The 19,005-nt window shown below is 31.8% G+C and overlaps 1 protein-coding gene across 1 annotated transcript in view; it reads left to right on the top strand.

Annotated features, from left to right (window-relative positions):
• NCAM2 (neural cell adhesion molecule 2) overlaps nucleotides 1-13,233 on the top strand; it is a 196,084-nt gene extending 182,851 nt beyond the window's left edge. The window contains exons 17-19 of the mRNA XM_054712874.1: nucleotides 8,394-8,598; nucleotides 10,363-10,482; nucleotides 13,111-13,233. Of these exons, the coding sequence (XP_054568849.1) occupies nucleotides 8,394-8,598; nucleotides 10,363-10,482; nucleotides 13,111-13,219 (434 nt within the window). The 3' untranslated portion in view covers nucleotides 13,220-13,233. The remainder of the gene's footprint in view (nucleotides 1-8,393; nucleotides 8,599-10,362; nucleotides 10,483-13,110) is intronic.
• The last annotated feature ends 5,772 nt before the right edge of the window (nucleotides 13,234-19,005 follow it).

Genomic DNA, 19,005 nt, shown 5'->3' with positions numbered 1-19,005 from the left:
TCTCTCTCTCTCCCTCCTTTCCTCCCCCCCCCCTCTAAAAACCAATGATGGAAAAAATATCCTCAGGTGAGGATTTACAACAACAAAGATGTCTGGTTTATCAACACTTCATTGATACCCTACCTTCTCCCCAAAATACCTCTTAATAGGGAAAGGTGATTTGGAAGAAATTTTTGGATTTCCACTGAGTTTATATATTTTTTTATTTATTTTTAATTACATTATCGATTAAGGTATCACATATTTGTCCTCATCCCCCCCCATTCCCATCCCAAACCCCTCCCTACGCATGCCCCGACTCCCCTGTTTTGCGTGATCACTGGTTAGGTTCATATGCAAGCACACAAGTCCTGAGTTTATATTTTAAAAAAAAAACTGTATAGTTATACAGGAAACAGAACATTTTGATAGGAGAATCAAAGTGACTAAAAAATGGAGACAGTAATAAGGAACAGGTGACATAAAATACAGTTTTCATCTCTCAAAAAAGGAAGGTTGTATGAAAACAAATTTGGTAGTAAGCAATAAACTGTCTCAATATTGTTTAACTGAGTATACTTAGGAAAAACATGACCACCTTGTTAAAATGTACTGAGAATTTAAAACACATACAATAACAACACTAGGCTTTATTGATATATTTGAGTAATGTTGAAATATGATTGGTAAATTCTGCTTATAATTTTTAAAATCTGAAAATTTCTAATTCCTAAATTAATATGTGGATTCTACAAATGGTATCATCAGGGGATATAAAAGCTAGACAATTATATAAAATGAACTTCCACATAGTATTATTCTCCAACATGAACTTTTATAAAGAGGTCCATTGAACTCAATACATGATCAATTAAAACACAGCAAATTACTGATCCTAAAATCTAAAAATGCCTCCTACTCACAAAGCTCTTATTAATTAGTATAATTTAATATAATTATGTACTTTTTTCATGATTAGAACTCAATTTTGATTTTTAATATACAAGAGTGGGCAAAGTAGGATTTCTTTTTGCCATTGTGATATTCTTTGGAGTTAATAAAGCTACTGTCATAATTATAACCTTCATGTATTTTTTATATAAACAAGTGTAAACCTACTTTTGCCAAACCCTGTATTTTTAAAGATTTTTTATTTTAACATTCCAAGAAATCTTTTCTGAAATGCAGTCCCTTATAAAATACTCTTTGAGGTTTTCTCTTCACTTATAAAGTGCTCGTTTCACAGCCATCACAGAATTGTAGCATCACATACTTTTGTCTTTAAATTGTTCATTGAAAAATGCATGAGATTACATGTTATACCCACACAATTTTCATTCTGCTAGTTCAGGTAACAGTCAAATATCTGAATAATATGAACTCAAGTGAACTTAAAATGTCACTAATAAGTGTATTTTGTCAGGAAGTTGAATGATGTAAAAGTTTGTTGTTGTTGTTTTTTATCTCATGAACTCTATGAGCTGTACATAAGGGAACCAATATATAACAGAGTAAGAGATTAGAACACAAAAGACCTAGTTTTATTGTTTTGTAGGGAGGAGCCTTTGATCCATTTTGTAAAAATCTTTTGAGAGTATTAATTTTATTTTAATGAAGATGAATGTGTCTAAAGTAGTGTACAAAATAGCAATAAAAGTAGCTATAATAAAAATAATAGTGAACTAAAGAAGACAAAATGAATTACAGAAGATGAGAATACCAAATAAAGAATATGTATATCCTTTCCCCAAACTGAGCAAAAGTTAATGTCACCTATCAGAGACAATTAGAACATTATTAATAATTATTTTATGTTTATTCATTTCAGCATCAGTCAAGAAAGATTTTAATTTGTGACCAAAAAGGATAATTTACTATACGAATAAAAATGTGTTAAGTTCTGGTTACAGTGAAATGTACAGATAAAACTAGAATAATTAAAATGATCTTTAAAAAATGATCTCATGCCCTGAGTGCTTTGGCTCAGTGATAGAGCGTTGGCCTGCGGACTCAAGGGTTCCAGGTTCGATTCCAGTGAAGGGCATGTACCTTGGTTGCAGACACATCCCCAGTAGTGGGTGTGCAGGAGGCAGCTAGTTGATGTTTCTCTCTCATCGATGTTTCTAACTCTCTCTCCCTCTCCCTTCCTCTCTGTAAAAAATAAAATTAAAAAAAAATTATCTCAACCTGAGGACTTAATGAGGTAATTTATCAATAAACAGCAATAATAAAAAAACACTTTTAAAACATAAATATGTATTTACAATTATTTTGTGCATTGTAGTACATGAATATTAGCAATATTCAAATAAATACTTGGCAAGTAAACATACTCGCTAAAATCTAGGAAGTTTTGAGCTAAAAGTAGAGATCTAATTTTTTAACAGATGATACTATAAACAAATAATGAACAATAAGTTACTATTTTGATTTTCAAATAATATTTTGGCTGGAATACATAAGACTTGTACATACATTTAATAAAAAATGAAACAATAAAATTATAATTTTTTAAATATACCCAATAGTGGTATAGTATGTTGGACACAAAACAAGTGAACAATACCACTGTGACTATTTTAAAAATTAGAATTTCCATTAATATATAAAATAAATATTAATATATAAAATAAATATTAATCTTTCTAATTTTTTATGTTTTAGTTGTACATTGCATTTTTCAAAGTATAAATATGATGAAATAATACTAGTATATAATTTTTCAAAAGCACCTATCTTAGGAGGATATACTCAATATTTCTCTAGTTGTATGAGGAAATAGTAAAGAAAAAAAAGTTGCTTAGAGGAGAGAAAGAATATAAAATCTAATCATACACTTGAGTTTGCTATTTGATTTTTGCTTTTTTTAAGAAAGACTTTTTATTTTATTACTAGAGGCCCGGTGCATGAATTTGTGCATGGGTGGGGTCCCTCCTGGTCAATCGGGGCGGCCAGGGGGGAAGGACCATGGGAGGTTGGCTGTGGGAGCGCACTGACCACCAGGGGGCAGCTCCTGTGTTGAGCATCTGTCCCTGGTGGTCAGTGTGCATCATAGCTACCATCTGGTCGTCCAGTCATCTGGTCATCCAGTCATAACAGTCGCTTAGGCTTTTATATATATAGATATTTATGTATTTATTTACTTACTTTGTGGGGTAGAGGTTGGTAGAGGTGGAAGAGGGCATATATGGGATAAATGGTGCAATTTTTTAAATTAATGCAAAATGTTATTTTTAATCATTTTTGCTGATACAACTTACAATGATTTTGTCATTTCTAATTAATACAGTTAAAGAGTATTGACCAGCCCTCACTGGTTTGGCTCAGTGGATAGAGCATTGATCTGTGGACTATAGGGTCCTGGGTTCAATTCTGGTCAAGGGCAGGTACCTCAGTTGCAGCCTCCTCCTGGCCAGGCCCTGGTCAGGGCAAGTGCAGGAGGCAACCAATCGATTTGTTTCTCTCACATTGACATTTCTCTGTCTTTCCCTTTCTTAAAAAATCAATGGAAAAATATCCTCCAGTAAGGATTAAAAAAAAAAAAAAAAGAGTATTGACCAGACATTGCAAACCTCAGAAGTTCAAACATTTGTTTCAAACAGAAAAATGAAATATGAATCAAAATTGCATGCATCTATCAATTCAGAAATGAGCACAAGGCACCATAAATTCCAGAGGCTCCTAGTCATGAAACAGAAGAGAAATGTGGTATTTAGAGTGATGGAAATAGCATGACATTGTGCACAGATTACTAATATCAATGGTTTTAACATTTCTGTCTTTAATAGAGAATTGTATAACACATTAATCAAAGTTTTTCTTTTCTTTTTCTATTTTTAATTACAACTGCAAAGGTGATATGAAAATCATGTTGTTTCAAATATATAAAAAACAGATATTTGGAATTATTTTTTTAAATATCTAAAACATATAAATATGGCCTTTATACATGTATACCTGATTTCCCTTTAGTTTAACTGAGAAAAGACAAGTCCAAAGACAAATCTTAATCTGATTTAGGTTCTGTTTAGGAGATTCATTATGCCCTGTTGGCAATAGAAAGGTTCATAAATGCACTAGAGGCTCAGTGCATGAAATGTATGCACGGGTAGGGTCTCTAGGCCTGGCCAGTGATCAGGGCCAATCTGTGGGCGACCGGTAGGGCAATCGGGGGGGGGGGGGGGCGTCCCCCGCTCGCACCTACCTTGGCTGGTCTGGGGCCTGTGGGCTGAGGGCAGTTCCTGCATTGAGCGTCTACCCCCTGGTGGTCAGTGCACAACATAGCGACCAGTTGTTCGGCCAGTCATTCCTCTGTTCAGTCGATTTGCATATTAGGCTTTTATTATATAGGATAATAAGGCATTTCTTTACACAATTCTACAGGGTCAGAGACTATTATTTATTTTCTTGTCAAGTGATTATATCAAAAAATGTAAAGGCTACACCTTTGTCTTTTCTGTAGGGATATTGTGATTACATTTTATTTTTAATATCCCTACTACTTTTTAAATATGCGTTTTATTTATTTCAGAGAGGGAAAGAGAGATAGAAACATCAATGAGAGAGAAACATTGATCAATTGGCTGCCTCTCCACACCTTCCCCTGGGCATTGAGCCCAAACCTGGGCATATGCCCTGACCAGGAATCAAACTGTGACCTCCTGGTTCATGGGTCGATGCTCAACCACTAAGCAACACTGGCCAGTCATCCCTACTATTTTTAAATTTGGAAAGCTTATTAAAAGTTTTAAATCTTTTTAAAAAATATTTTGTTGGCCCAGTCTAGACCCTAGCCTCATTTTCTATATTTTGGCTCTTTACTGCACTTTCCTACTTTTTGTTGACTTGGGGGATCCTAGGAAAAATATCACAGAAAGTAATTTAATTTATAAATTTAAGATAATTTCTATATCTAGACTGACAGGTGATTTAGAAAATCAGCTTATCTTACATAATACAAGAAACTGTGTGAAATTCTTAGGGATGATTATTGGTTATTAAATTAGCACAATGTGTTTTCTTTTAAAAGTATGCTTTACCCTACAATGTGCCTTCTGTAATTCAAGGATATTTCCATACTCTAGTAAAAACTCTCACTATTAACTGTTTATCCTTGTTAATACAAAAACCTTATCCTACAAATGTGTAAAACCATATGGATCTTAGTTTTTTCGACTGACTTATTTTGCATATGTGGGATATAAAAATGAAACTTATAGATGAAGATTTAAACAGTATGGTGGTTACCAGAGAGTAGGGGTTAGACTCTCGATTCCAATAATTACAGGCTGTTGTTGTCCCTTGTGATTAAGCCCCTAGGGGAAGGATAAAAGATAAAGAAGGTCAAATATATGGTGACAGAAGATAATGCGACTTTGGGTGGTTGGCACACAATGCAATATACAGATCATATATCATAGAAAGGTATACTTGAAACCTATATAATCTTATTAACCAGTGCCACCCCAATAGCTTTAATAAGTAAAGAAATAAAACAAAAATATTATCATTTTTCCCTTTATTGTGTCTATTAGAATCTAGTGATATAATTTTGGTTATGGTTCTTTTTTTTTTTTTTTAGATTTTTAAATGAAAAATCCAAAGAGAAATAAGTACTTTCACACCAAAGTAAATTGGTGGCAGAAAAGAAAAAAAGAAAATTTAGCTTTCATAGTTATTGTGTCTAACCTCATGGGATATGAGAATACATATTTAAATATGTCCATAAGCTGACTTTTCAAAAAAACATTATGTTGAAAAAAATTAAATACTTATAATAAAAACATACCTAATGACCATCCCACCCTTTTCAATGACAGAAATACATTTGGTTTTTCATAAAAATAAATTCAAGTAACCTTTATTTTTTTAAATTTTAAGTTAAAAATATATAATTTTGTTACCAAAAGACTTGTATGCATGCATATAAGCATAACCAATGGACAGAGACAGCAGGGGGGTGAGGACATGTATGGGAGTCGGGTGGGGGGGCAATGGGGGATATGGACACATATGTAATACCTTAATCAATAAAAAATCAATTAAAAACAAAACAAAAAATAGCTTTTAACATCAATATTCCTTTACTATAGGGTAATTTACAAATAAAATGTTTCTGAGAGTTTTTTATAAAGATGCAAGTGAAGCAGATCAATTTACTGTTTAATTCTAAAAAATGTCACAAATAAAAATATTTATCATTTAAAAGCTAGCTAGCTAAATCTAAGTCATTAAAATAGTGATTATATTTTCAAGAGACTAATCAGTGCTTAATAAAAGATACTGTTGGTTGCCGATGAAAGAAATATTACAGATAAATTAAATTTTAGATTGTCTATTTTTTTCACCAAAACTGCATTTTCTAGAATTTTATAATACTAAAATAATAAAAATAACTTTAAATATTTGTTAATTGTTTACTTAGTGATGGGCAGTAAGTGCTAGAAGTGTTAAATAGTCTATTCACGACAATGTTTTCATAACCCATGACCCAGTTTGTGGTGGTGGTTGTTTTTATAACTGTCCCTATTTTAACAAGGAGGCATCTCAGCCTTAATTGATGGAACCAGGATTTTCTGACACCACGTCCAGTGCACTTAAGTACAAAGCCAGGCTTCATACTTTAAAAAATGAAACGGGGATGCATATAATGGACCAGATATATCATCATTGATCTGTAAGATTTATTGCTTACGAATGACTACTTGAAAGCACGAAGGTCATAGAGTGAATATATCCACAGGAGCAAAAGCCCAATTGAACATGTATTTTCAACTATTCTTTTTTGAGCTTTGGTTGCTGAATCGGGTGCAGTATAGCCAAAACAACTACCAATAAAGTGAATGTTGATAAGGGACTTAGTCATTCCGCACAAAAATATACTAGCATTCAAAAGGTGTGGTGTATTAAAGATCGGCCCAGGGGGTAAATTCAAAGTTAGAATAATTATGTTGATTCTTTTGGATACAAATGTCTTTGAGTCATTATTAAAATGTTTGACCTAATTTTTAAAAACGTACTTAAAAAATATTGTTTTTCATATAATTATTCAGAAGTGGTTTTCTCAAACCTCAAATTTATATCTGCTTCTATATCTTTCACTTGTGTTCAACATCGGTTACTTAGTAAGCAGGCCATTATGATCTGGGCTATAAATTTCTTTATTATCATTAAAAAGGAAATTATAATTTTATAATGTTATGCAAACAAGTTGGAACATAATCATATTAAGAATCATTTTGAATAATTCTATAAAATTGTCCTATATGACCCTCTCTTTTCCCTTTAGATAACACAATATCACCAGTTCATTCTGGTTTCTTCCCATTGTGCTTATTTTTCTATCTATATGGTTATAGTTGTGTAGTCTACCCTCATATTCAATCACAGGCATGCAACACTAGATTTATTTTTGCTATACTCATCCCTTTGTCAGTTAGCATATTCCATCCCATTTCCAATCACCTTTTTCGTGGATACTCTCGGTATAGCTTCTGAGATTTCTTGCAAATACATGCCAAGGAAGAGTGGCTCCCATCATGCCCTACCTTTAGAAAGGTCATAAGTACCATAACGCTGTCAATGTTTGCCTCTAGTCTAATATGATCTGTTACAATATTAACTACAGAAATACAAGTACACATTTATTCTAAAAGAATGATTTTTAAAATATTCATACGCAGATATTTTAAAAAATATTCTCTTTCAACGCAAAGTGCTTGGAGCCATCATTTTCAAATTTAAATCTTAACACTAATTCTATAAAGAACATTTATTTAACGCTTTTTTTACAGGTGTTTTGACTACATTTCCCTTTTTAAAAAGTGATGATCTATTAATGGCTATGACTTTCTGATAGAGTACAGCTACAGATATGATAATATTCATTATCTTTCCCACAGGGAATCAAGAAGGCTTTTGGAGAAAAGTGTTACTTAAGAGTTTTTCATCTAAAATAAATTTGTAAAAAATAGTTCAAATCACTACCATGTCAGTTGCTTAAAACATTGTTTGAAAACCAGAGACTACCTCTCAAAAGCCATGACACTGAAGTCTTCTAGGGACTATTCCTTCTTTCTTTCTTTTTTTATTTTTTATTTTCCAGAAAGAGAGGAAGGGAGTGGGATAAAGAGATAGAAACATCAATGATGAGAGAAAATCATTGATTGGCTGCCTCCTGCACACCCCACATTGGGGATTGAGCCCACAACCTGGGCATGTGCCCGGACCAGGAATGGAACCATGACCACTTGGTTCAGAGGTCAATGCTCAACCACTGAGCCAAGCTGGCTGGGCTATCCCTTCTTTCTAGTTTTTAGTTGACTATTTCTCCAATAAAATTTATTTTTGAAGTAACTTTCTGATCTTTTCTAGTGTGAACTTTAATAAAATTATTTTATTATTATTTTTTTAAGACACACTTTTTAATGGCCTTGGGCTTGGAGCAGTCATTGGCCTGGGAGTTGCCGCACTCTTGCTAATCCTTGTGGTAACCGATGTCAGCTGCTTCTTTATTCGACAATGTGGGTTATTAATGTGCATCACCAGGAGAATGTGTGGGAAGAAAAGTGGCTCCAGTGGCAAAAGTAAAGAACTGGAAGAAGGAAAAGCTGCCTACCTGTGAGTAACAGACATCTGCACCACTACACAGTAAAGGAATGCCAAGGTCAAGCTTGAGTGCTTTCTTCAGGGCTGTGTTTTCCCAGCATAGGGGAGTTTAACTATAAAACCATCGCGCACCAATCTGGCTGCTTTCTGGATCTTAAATCTGTAAGACCTTAAACATAACATCTTAGAGCCAAATGACTTTGTAAACAGACTACTGTATTTAAAAATAAACCTGCCCCTGTGCAGGCTCAATCCCCAGTAAGGGGGCATGCAGGAGGCAGCAAATCAATGTTCTCATTATTGATGCTTCTATCTCTCCCTCTCCCTTCCTTTCTGAAATCAATACAAAAATATATATTAAAAAAATAAACCTTAAATTGGAATCCATGGTAAAAAAAATTACTGTCATGATTTAAATGAAAAATAAAAAAAAGTTTGATTGATTGATTTGAGAGCGAGAAAGGGAGAGTGGGAAACATCAATTTGTTGTTCCACTTACTTATGCATTCATTGTGCCCTGTATGGGTATTGAAACTGCAACCTTGAAATATCAGGATGACACTCTAACCAACTGAACTACCCGGCCTGGGTGTCATGAATTAAATATTGAGAGGTAGATAAACAAGTAGATGATGATGATAGATAGATGATAGATGATAGATAGATAGATAGATGATAGATAGATAGATAGATGATAGATAGATAGATAGATAGATAGATAGATAGATAGATGATAGATAGATATAGAAAATCATACAATTATATTTGGTTATGCTTTTTCCCACCATTTCTCAGTTTATATTGAATAAAAGACAGGCATCAACAGTAATCTGAATTAAAAACTAAGCTAAACTGAGTTAACATAAATTGTACCAATGCCTACAATTTTAAGAAGTGACTGCATACAAGTTTCAAGATTGTCTGTATAGAAAATGTATGCTCTATGCAATGCTCTATGCAATGCATTATTACATGTTCTGAATTTACTCCTCCAAATTTACTCCTCCAAAAAATATTATAATTTGGAGTTCTCTGTGTCATTTCATTTACTTAGAAAAAAATATGAATTCTGAGAAAATATGCAGAGCTGAATTTTATAGAAAATGTCATGTAAGAGTAATCAAATTATAAGAGTAATTTGTTATTTTTTATTGTTGAGTCCTTTATGTTGGTTTTTCTATGCATACATTTAGGCATATATGGCCTCATACGTTATGGTCTAGGCTTAGGGATCTAGAAAATTTCATTATGCATGGATATATTCTTTTTTTATCTCTATGCCTATTTTAGTATTCCTAGGTAATTTGTTTGTAACCATTTCCCATGGATACGCTGTCTAGATTTTTTTCACTTCAAGAGATGCTAAATTAGAAAGCTTACATTTTCAATTCAAATAAAATAGATTCAATTTGCAATCAAAATGCCACCTGCTTAATTGTTGGGCACAGAACATAGCAAAGAACAAACAGAAATTAAGCTCTATTTCACATTTGAATTGGATATTAATGTGTGTAAATATAGTGGGATCAATTCTCCACTCAATATCTTTTGTTTTCTTCATAAGAACATGCTGTGCTTTTACAATGTCTTATTAACTAAATAAGTATCACCAAACTTAGTTTTAGTTTCCTTTTTACATGTTGAGAAAATCATATATTACATGATTATACATATTTACATAAGATATATATAAATATAACCCATGATGCATCATTGTTTACAATATGTGGGTAAGATTTGTTTTCTTCTTCTACTTCTTCTTCTTCTTTTTTGTAGGAAAGATGGATCAAAAGAGCCAATAGTGGAGATGAGAACAGAGGATGAAAGAATTACTAATCATGAAGATGGAAGCCCAGTAAATGAGCCAAATGAAACCACACCACTAACAGAACCTGAGTATGTAGATTGAAATGCTTAATGATTGTTGGATAAGTACTTATAAATTTATAACACGGTATTATTTTTTAGTAAATATTTACATTTGTGATCATTTGTGGAAAATTGTTGTTTTTCTATGAAACTTCATGTGAATGTCTAAAATCCATTTCTTCTTCAGAAATTTCATATGAAATATTTGTATCAATGTCCAGGGAAATCTACAATTGAAACATATGCTTATAATTTTATACAAGAATGTCAAAAAGACATATATTTTTTTTGCACTAACCTCACTCTCTAAGAAAGTTATGCTTTGAAAATGTGATTGACTTTTACTGAAATAAATACGTGTCTGGAAATTAGTCATTGTTTTGAATATAAATATGACAGTTTATAATAGCAATAAATAGTGTGAAACATACAGAAGACTCTTTTAAAAAGAATATTTGTAAAGAGCAGGAAGAAATACTGTTAAACTCTCCTGTTAATATTTACATAGTAAATGGTGCTTGGTTTCTATTCAAGATTATGTTATTTACTTCTTTTTACATACATCATAAATCCACTAAACCCATAGAAGGTATTTTAACTGAACCTTTAATGATTATGAACATGAGTCTAAGTTCATGTACATAAATATTAAAATGATTCAAACCAAAGGCAGTATTAAGATGTAGCAAGAGTAACATTTTACAACAAAACCATGACTATCATACCATTCTTGAAATACTTCTCACCAAAATGACTCTTAAATTTCATTGTTTTACAAAACAAAAATTCCTTTTTCTTTTTTAAGTAACATTCCCTTGCAGAAAAACTTGATTTAGGCTTCTCATCTTAAATCAAATTCTGAGTATTGTCAGAGCTGATGAAAACATTTTGTTTCAGAAATCCCCTCCATCTGTTCTCAAGGGATTGTAATGAGTAATATATAAATAAGCTAATACAATGTATTATTCTGTAGTTAAATTTTTCATATGAAGCATCAGGATGTTCTTAGTGATTGCATTTAGAAGTATTACATTCTGATTTGAAGTTAACTCTAATAGAAGCATCTGGCATAAGGTGAGTTTGATAGTCTCTTCTTCAGAAGTTATAAATCTTTTCAATGAAGCAAAATATTTCCCCCAAAACAAATTCCTGTGCATTCATTATCACAATATTATATGGATGGGCATGAAAATGAGTTAAGAAAATACCCTTGCATATGACAGACATATATTTTAAAACAATCTAGGAAACAGAAACAAAAACAAAAAGGTGATTTAATAACTACTCTGGGACTCAATCATAGAAAAAATACTCAACAAAAAAAATATATCATTAAGAGTAATCTTTTTTAAATTTACCATAAACATAAATAGTAAATCTTTATATATGCAAAAATATACCATTCAAGAATTGGTTGAAAATTCTGGTTAATTACAAACTCTATAACATAGTTCTTTGAATTAGAGATATATTAAACCTATCCTAACTTCCCATGGCAGCATTAAATTTCTATATGTTTTGATGCTATAGTGACCCTTTGTTTTTACAATATTTTATTGTCAATGTTTTTAGTACTTGGGGATGGGAGAAAAGAAGAACTGTGACTGCACTGTTTATAATGTACCTGGTCTGCAGGTACAAAGTAGATGATACTTCATTTCCAGAAATAGATCTTACTAGATTTTGCCTATGAATTATTTTTGACTGATTAGTTTTCACATAGTAGCTTTTATTTTCAGAATAAAATGGATTATCTAGTCATTCTAAAATATAAAATAAATTGCAAATAAGTCCCAGAGGAACTATTATAGTAGCTTTCACTTTCCCATAAATCAATGAATTTAAAGTCACAATGGTGAATTGGAATTCTATTTGTAACTTAATTCTTTAGATGTAGAAAAAAATATTTTTGTCAAGGGAGGAAAAATTACTCCCAAAGCTATATACACAAAATGTAATAGTAAACCATTGAATTTAAGAATAGTAAAAAAAAAAAAAAACAAAAAAAACCTAAACCACTAAAAAAACCCACAGAAATCTTGATTCATTGTCATCATAAGATTTGTGAAGTTGTCTTAAAATTAAGAAATAAAAGTCATGGCTGGCTGGCATGGCTCAGTGGTTGAGCATTGACCTATGAACCAAGAGGTCATGGTTCGATTCCCAGTCAGGGTTGCAGGCTCGGTCCCAGTGTGGGGCATGTAGGAGGCAGCCCATTAATTAATGTAACAGAATATGGCAGCAACTATTGATTGTTTTTACTAGAAAAACTTTTTAAGTCCTAGTAAATCATCTAGTGGACATATGAAAATGTTTTGACTTTTTTACATTCCAAAACACTTAATTATATTTTAATATTATCAATTCATTATCAAATTTAAGCCACCCTATAATGAATGATTTGGTACATATAAATTTACAAGTATATTATTTCATTTATCATTGTTCATCACACCACATTTTTACTGTAGACAATATTGCTTTATTCCCTTTTAGATTATATTTTGTCAATTTGATAATAGTTTAACAAAATCTGATTATTTTATTCCAATAATTGTAACATATTTTCTTCTACAAAACAGCAACATAATATTAAGGCATATTACTTAAAGTGCCTCAACACATGAAGTTTATTTTTTCTACATTTTCTTCCAGAAAATTGCCTTTAAAAGAAGAGAATGGGAAAGAAGTCCTAAATCCAGAAACTATAGAAATTAAGGTCTCTAATGACATCCAATCAAAAGAAGACGACAGCAAAGCATAACACTGAACTTGCAGAGGCGGGAACAATGCTACAAAGAGCATTTGGATTGCAATGACCCTATGACCAAAACTATTCCATTGACCTTAATTTCTTGGGAAACTTCTAGCTTGGAATAGCTTGTACACATATACATATGATCAAATACTCCTGCCCATGGTCCATTTCCTTTGTTGTTGTTGTTGTTGTTGTTATTGTCGTTTATTTTGTTAAGAAATTCTATATAGAGACCTGACTGGCACCAACTCTTGGGTATCAATTTGACTCTATGATTGAAGAACTGCAATTTATTAGATGGCTAAAGTGCTCTACTTCTTCAGAACTATATCTCATACCACAACCTCTCCAACAAATGGGAGTTTAAACAAAACAAACAAACAAAAAACTTTGTGAGCTAATTGTTAAAGAGAGCCCTGCTTGTTTTCAATCCTGTATTGGGCAAATTGATTATTAAAGTGGATTTCAGTTGAAGATGAAAACATTTATTAAAGGTTACACTGTTGAGGAGAATTTCAGGGAACCTGGGCTTGAATAAGCCAGCTATCTTTACCAGATATTAGAAATGGAAAGAGACTTTGGAAAACTGTTTTTAAGTTACAGTTATTTTGATTTTTGATAGACTGAAGTGCCAGATCAAAATTGTTACCCACTTGAATGAATATTAGTTGTATGTAAAATTAGATTAGAAAGATTCCGTAAATCTTTATCTCTTTCTATATGCCATATTCACTCACAGTGGATTTTACACACACACACACACACACACACACACACACACACACAAATGTATTGCAAGTGAAAATAATATTGACTTCTGCCCTCAGCTTCAAGTAATAAAGTAAATTGAAATGGGAATAATATCAATGTTGTCTTGATATATTTATAAATATGTGATTATCTTTTACTTTTAAATAAATTTAACAGAAAACAGGTCTTTAGCATTTCAATACTTTAAACTGTATCTACAGATACATTTCCCCCCATTGTTTTAGATAATCTTTGTTTTAAAATTCATTTCTTAAGTGTTATAGGTCAATCATAAATGTAACTGGCTAATGGAAGTTAAAATCCTTAGTTTGGTTGAATTAGAAGTTAACATTTAAACATGCCATGAAAGTGTCAATGCTAAACAATTGAATTACTACCATCTTTTCATTCTGGATGTTGTCGCTAGAAGTCATTTTAAGATTTTGATAAACAACTTTGGTTGAAGAAATCCCTAAACTATTCAACACAAACTTTCTAATATTTATCAGTCAGGCCTATAACTGAATAAAATATTTATCAACTTCCAAGCTATGCAAGCTCCCAGAGGTGAAAGACTGAAACATAAATTTCAGTTATATTTAAGGTAAGAGAAAAAAATAAGTATTTATAACTAGAGGCCCGATGCACGAAATTTGTGCAAGAGTAGGCCTTCCTTCCCTCTGGCACCCGGGACCTGGGCTTCCCTCACAGCCCCGGCTTCGTCCGAAAGGTTGTCTGGAAGGATGTCCAGTCTAATTAGCATATTATGCTTTTATTATAGATTATAAACATACATACCATTGGAAGCAGGTTTTAGATGATTTCTTACCCTAGAGAGCCACAGGTTTCTTTAGGCCCCATCATATTCATAATCTTTAGTATTCCAGGGGGATTATGGCTCAAATATTGACTGGTTGAGGGACGCATGCCATCCTTTATTGTTGATAAGACATTGGAGGAAAGTTCTAACACTGCAGAGCAACCTGCTTTAGGGTGCCTCTAGTGAAATAACCTGATGAATATTAAATGTAATGTTAATGCCACTTATGGACACTTTCATATACAAAGTGCTGGGAACCATCAGCCAGGGAGAGACAGCAACCAATTTTCCAAAACGTTGGTTATCAGCAAGACAGGATCTGCCCATCTGCACGTTCAGGTACTAAATGGCCAGTGTCACCACCCTAATGTACAGGTTACGATGCGGGAATCTCTCCTTGCTGTACTTTCTGGCATATTCTGAAGAAAAAGAAAAGACTTCCGTGCCTACCTAAGAATTTTAGTAGGAATTATCCAACTGGTCTTTTTTGCTGGGTTTGTTGCTGTTTAAATTATGCCTCCTCTTATCATCCTTTTGCTTTATTTTACTGTTTGTTCGCCCTTTCGTATCGACGTGCTAAAACCAGTCAACATACTTGTGCAAGGTAAATGGGCTTAGTAAAATGTCAAGGAAGCAATAGCCATGAATGCTAATTCTTCCTGCATAGGACTACCCGATTTTAAGCTAATGGTGGTGAAAGAATTAGGGAAACTTAGAAAGCATCTTAGCATGTTTGCTACTGTTACATCCATGCTATACTTCAAGAGCAGAGAAATCATAATAAAGAACAAATATTGTTGTGGGCTTTTTTGATCAGTTTAAAAGTTCTGTTTCTCTCCTTTCTTTGGACTTTCCTTGTAAAGCAACTTACCTAAATGTTACTTTTATATATATTTGCTGTTGAATTTCTTGCCACTACGTGGAGTAAGGATCTGAGTTTAAGAGGTCATTGGGAACTAATTGTAGACTGAGTTTCAAGTGCACTGTTTCAATGGTCTGAGTGGTCCTTAACTCTTGTCTTTGAAATGTATGCCCTGCAGGAGCAAGGCAATACTGTGATAAACTGTTTTTTGTTGTTGTTTTTTTAAAACATTTTTATGTAATGCTCCAAATTACTCTATTTGTAAAAGTTTCCATCTAAGAGATGGATTTTAGTAAATTGTAAACTATGAACAGAGTTGAAATCACATTGCCTGTTTTTCATTCTTATTCTAGATCTAGACTAAAACATATCCATGTAACTAAATAAATATTATTTTTACTATTTGAGACTACTCTTAAGTGTTAGTATCAAATGTCAAAAGAATTGACTGATTATGTTAAATAATCAGTACCTGTGGTACTTTAAACAAAGAAGCAGAGATATCACTAAAAACATATTGGTATTTCTAGATAGATTATGTGCAATTAGGCAATGACAATCTATATCCAACAACGTAAGAGGAAACAGTAATGTCAGCATTTTAGCACATATATTGTTTCTAAAACTGGCACAAAATAATGTGTTAATGTATTTTACAATAATTTGCAGAGAAAGTTAATTAAGAATTGTAATTTCTACAGGTTTATTTGTTATTTTCGTGCATCAACATATTACCATTCTATTGATACTAATGTCTAACATTAATGTAATGCTGTTCAAGTTTTTCTTTATTTTTAATACTAATATCTATAGAAGCATTTTCAAAGACTACTTCATCCAGGAAAATTTACATGAATCTTAGTCTTTGAATTAAACCTTTATATAAATAGAAAGATTTTATTAATCAAATTATTTATTTGAGTGCCAATAATTAATTATAATTTTATAATCATTCCTTTATTTTATGCTTCTTATTTTAAATAATTAAAATGTATTTGTGCCTTTAGATTAGCACGACAGTCTGCTTTTTGAAAGATAAAACACAACTGCAATTTTTATTGACATAGTCTGCTCCTATTGGTGACAATTGAATGATACCATTTTAATTACGTTCAGTGAATAAGTGCAGTTCAAACTGCTTTACCTTGAATACAAAATCTAAATATAACAAATTATACTGTACAATTTATTTCCACTTAGGACAAAAATTCTTTCAATGCACAAAAAAGTATATTTCATTTGTCCTGCATTGTTTTAAATGATAATATATTCTAGATATTGTTGAAATTGAGTATTACCAGTTGTAAAACAAAGCTAGGGTACATTATTATGTGTCACTTGGGTCAACATTATTCCTGTTCTATATTGATTTGGGAGCACAAATCATTCTTTATTGTTGATAAGATAATCACTGATGAAGATACCTAAACTGAAGTGGTAAAAAAAAAAAATAATCTCCATTCTTAATTTTAAAAATATTAAAATAACATATTGCAATTATCTATTAAAATTGCAATGTTCTTTTTCATGGAGAATAATCTAAATGCTCAATTTCAATTCCTTATGAAGATATTTTTTATAACCATATCCAGAGTGATTATTCAACAAACTTATGAGTAGGGGAAGATTTTTTTAATGAGATTGTTTGCATTATTTATCTTTAGAGATAAAAGATTTGTATCCTCTTAACCCTTTGAAGCATTATTACAATTTCTCTCACATTGAAATTGCATATGGATGTATTAGCATATGCTAAAATTAAACTGTGGAAGGTCACAGAAATGAAACACTGAAATCCTAAAAAAAAAAAATTCAAGAAAGTATTCAACTCTTGGGCTTAATAATATTCTGAGATGAAATAAATATATGTGTAAATGAGAAAGTTATGAAAGGGCCTATATGTAATAGTTGCTAAAGAAATATAATTTCCTTCCAGGTCCCTTCTCTTCTTTTTTTAAAAATTGCATTTACCCATTTAGGTGCAGCTATTTTATAGCATTATACAGGAATACTAATTGATTAATTATTCCCCCCTTACTTTTATATTCTATATAATAGTTAATATTTATTTTATAACCTTTAATATTCTTATAAAATAGTTCATTATTCACTATACAATTTTATCAATGGATTAAAAACATTAGTTGGTACCCTCATTTTAATTTTTAAAAATAATTTTTTAGGATTAAGGACACATGATGTTCATAAATATTAACATACAAACTTCCCATATACATTTAATATTCCCAATTTATTTTTCTTAAATGAAAATATCTTTTGGCATCTGGTTTTAGCTTTCCTTAGAAAAGAATTAGCAAAACACTGACTGTTGGAGCATTTTAAATCACAACCAGGCATAGAAAAATAGAGGAACAAAGAACCCCAGAGAGTACAGAGGGGCAGACTGAACTTCTACCTTATGAAGAGGTCAGGACTTGGTGTGAGAAGAGCTTGAGCAGGGACTAGGAACATTGCTTAGTTAACAATTAAAGCCAACTCTCCTGATGCAAAGGAGAAAACTAAGTGAAATCCAAAGGAGAAAGTTAACATTAGAACCTATGATTCCATTTTGCAAATAGGATTTCTTTTTTTTTAGCAAACAACATGCATTATATAAAATAAATGGTACTATTTAGAACAAACATATTTGTTTCAATTCTTAAAGGAATGTTCATGGTTTTGCATTTGCCTCTAAACTCTGTTAGGAATACGTGAACTTCTTAGAAATAAAAGTTTCAAACAACTTTTTTTTTTATGGTATGTGAATTCTATGCTGTATTCAGTATGCATTAAAACATAGTGTTATTTTCTTTAACTTATATATTCCATTCAAATTCTATATTCTTAAGTTAGTTAGCTACCACAAAGTTTTCTTATTGTTTCAGTATAATATGTCCCTATGAAATGCTGTATATATATGTCTAAACTGTAAAAATTATAATGCAAATGTTGAAGTTTTGTATTTATGAGAGACATTGAAAGTATGGCTTACAGTAAGTATATCAAAATTGTCACTTCACCATTTGTATATTAATAGTAAATATAATTTTACTTTAATAAAGTGTTGCATTTTATGTTTATTTTGAATAATATCTTTGTGATGAGTGAGCTTATGACTTGACAAATACTTTTAAACATTTCCAAACATATCTCTATATATTCAAAAGAAGAGAATGCTTTCTGTCATCCTGCCTCACCAACAGTCACCATCCTTTGGCTTCTACACTCTACTCAAGTGAGAGTTTAATGAGTAAACAGTTGGTAAGAGCAGTAGTTCTCAAAATGTGGTCCCAGAGCAGCAGTTCAGACATTTCCAGGGAACTTGTTAAAAATGTACATTTCTGGACCACAGCACAGACC

The sequence above is a fragment of the Eptesicus fuscus genome, chromosome 3 (assembly GCF_027574615.1).
Source record: "Eptesicus fuscus isolate TK198812 chromosome 3, DD_ASM_mEF_20220401, whole genome shotgun sequence".
NCBI classification, from domain to species: Eukaryota; Metazoa; Chordata; class Mammalia; order Chiroptera; family Vespertilionidae; genus Eptesicus; species Eptesicus fuscus.
The sequence above is the reverse complement of the archived record's forward strand: the minus strand, read 5'-3'. Positions and strand labels throughout refer to the sequence as shown.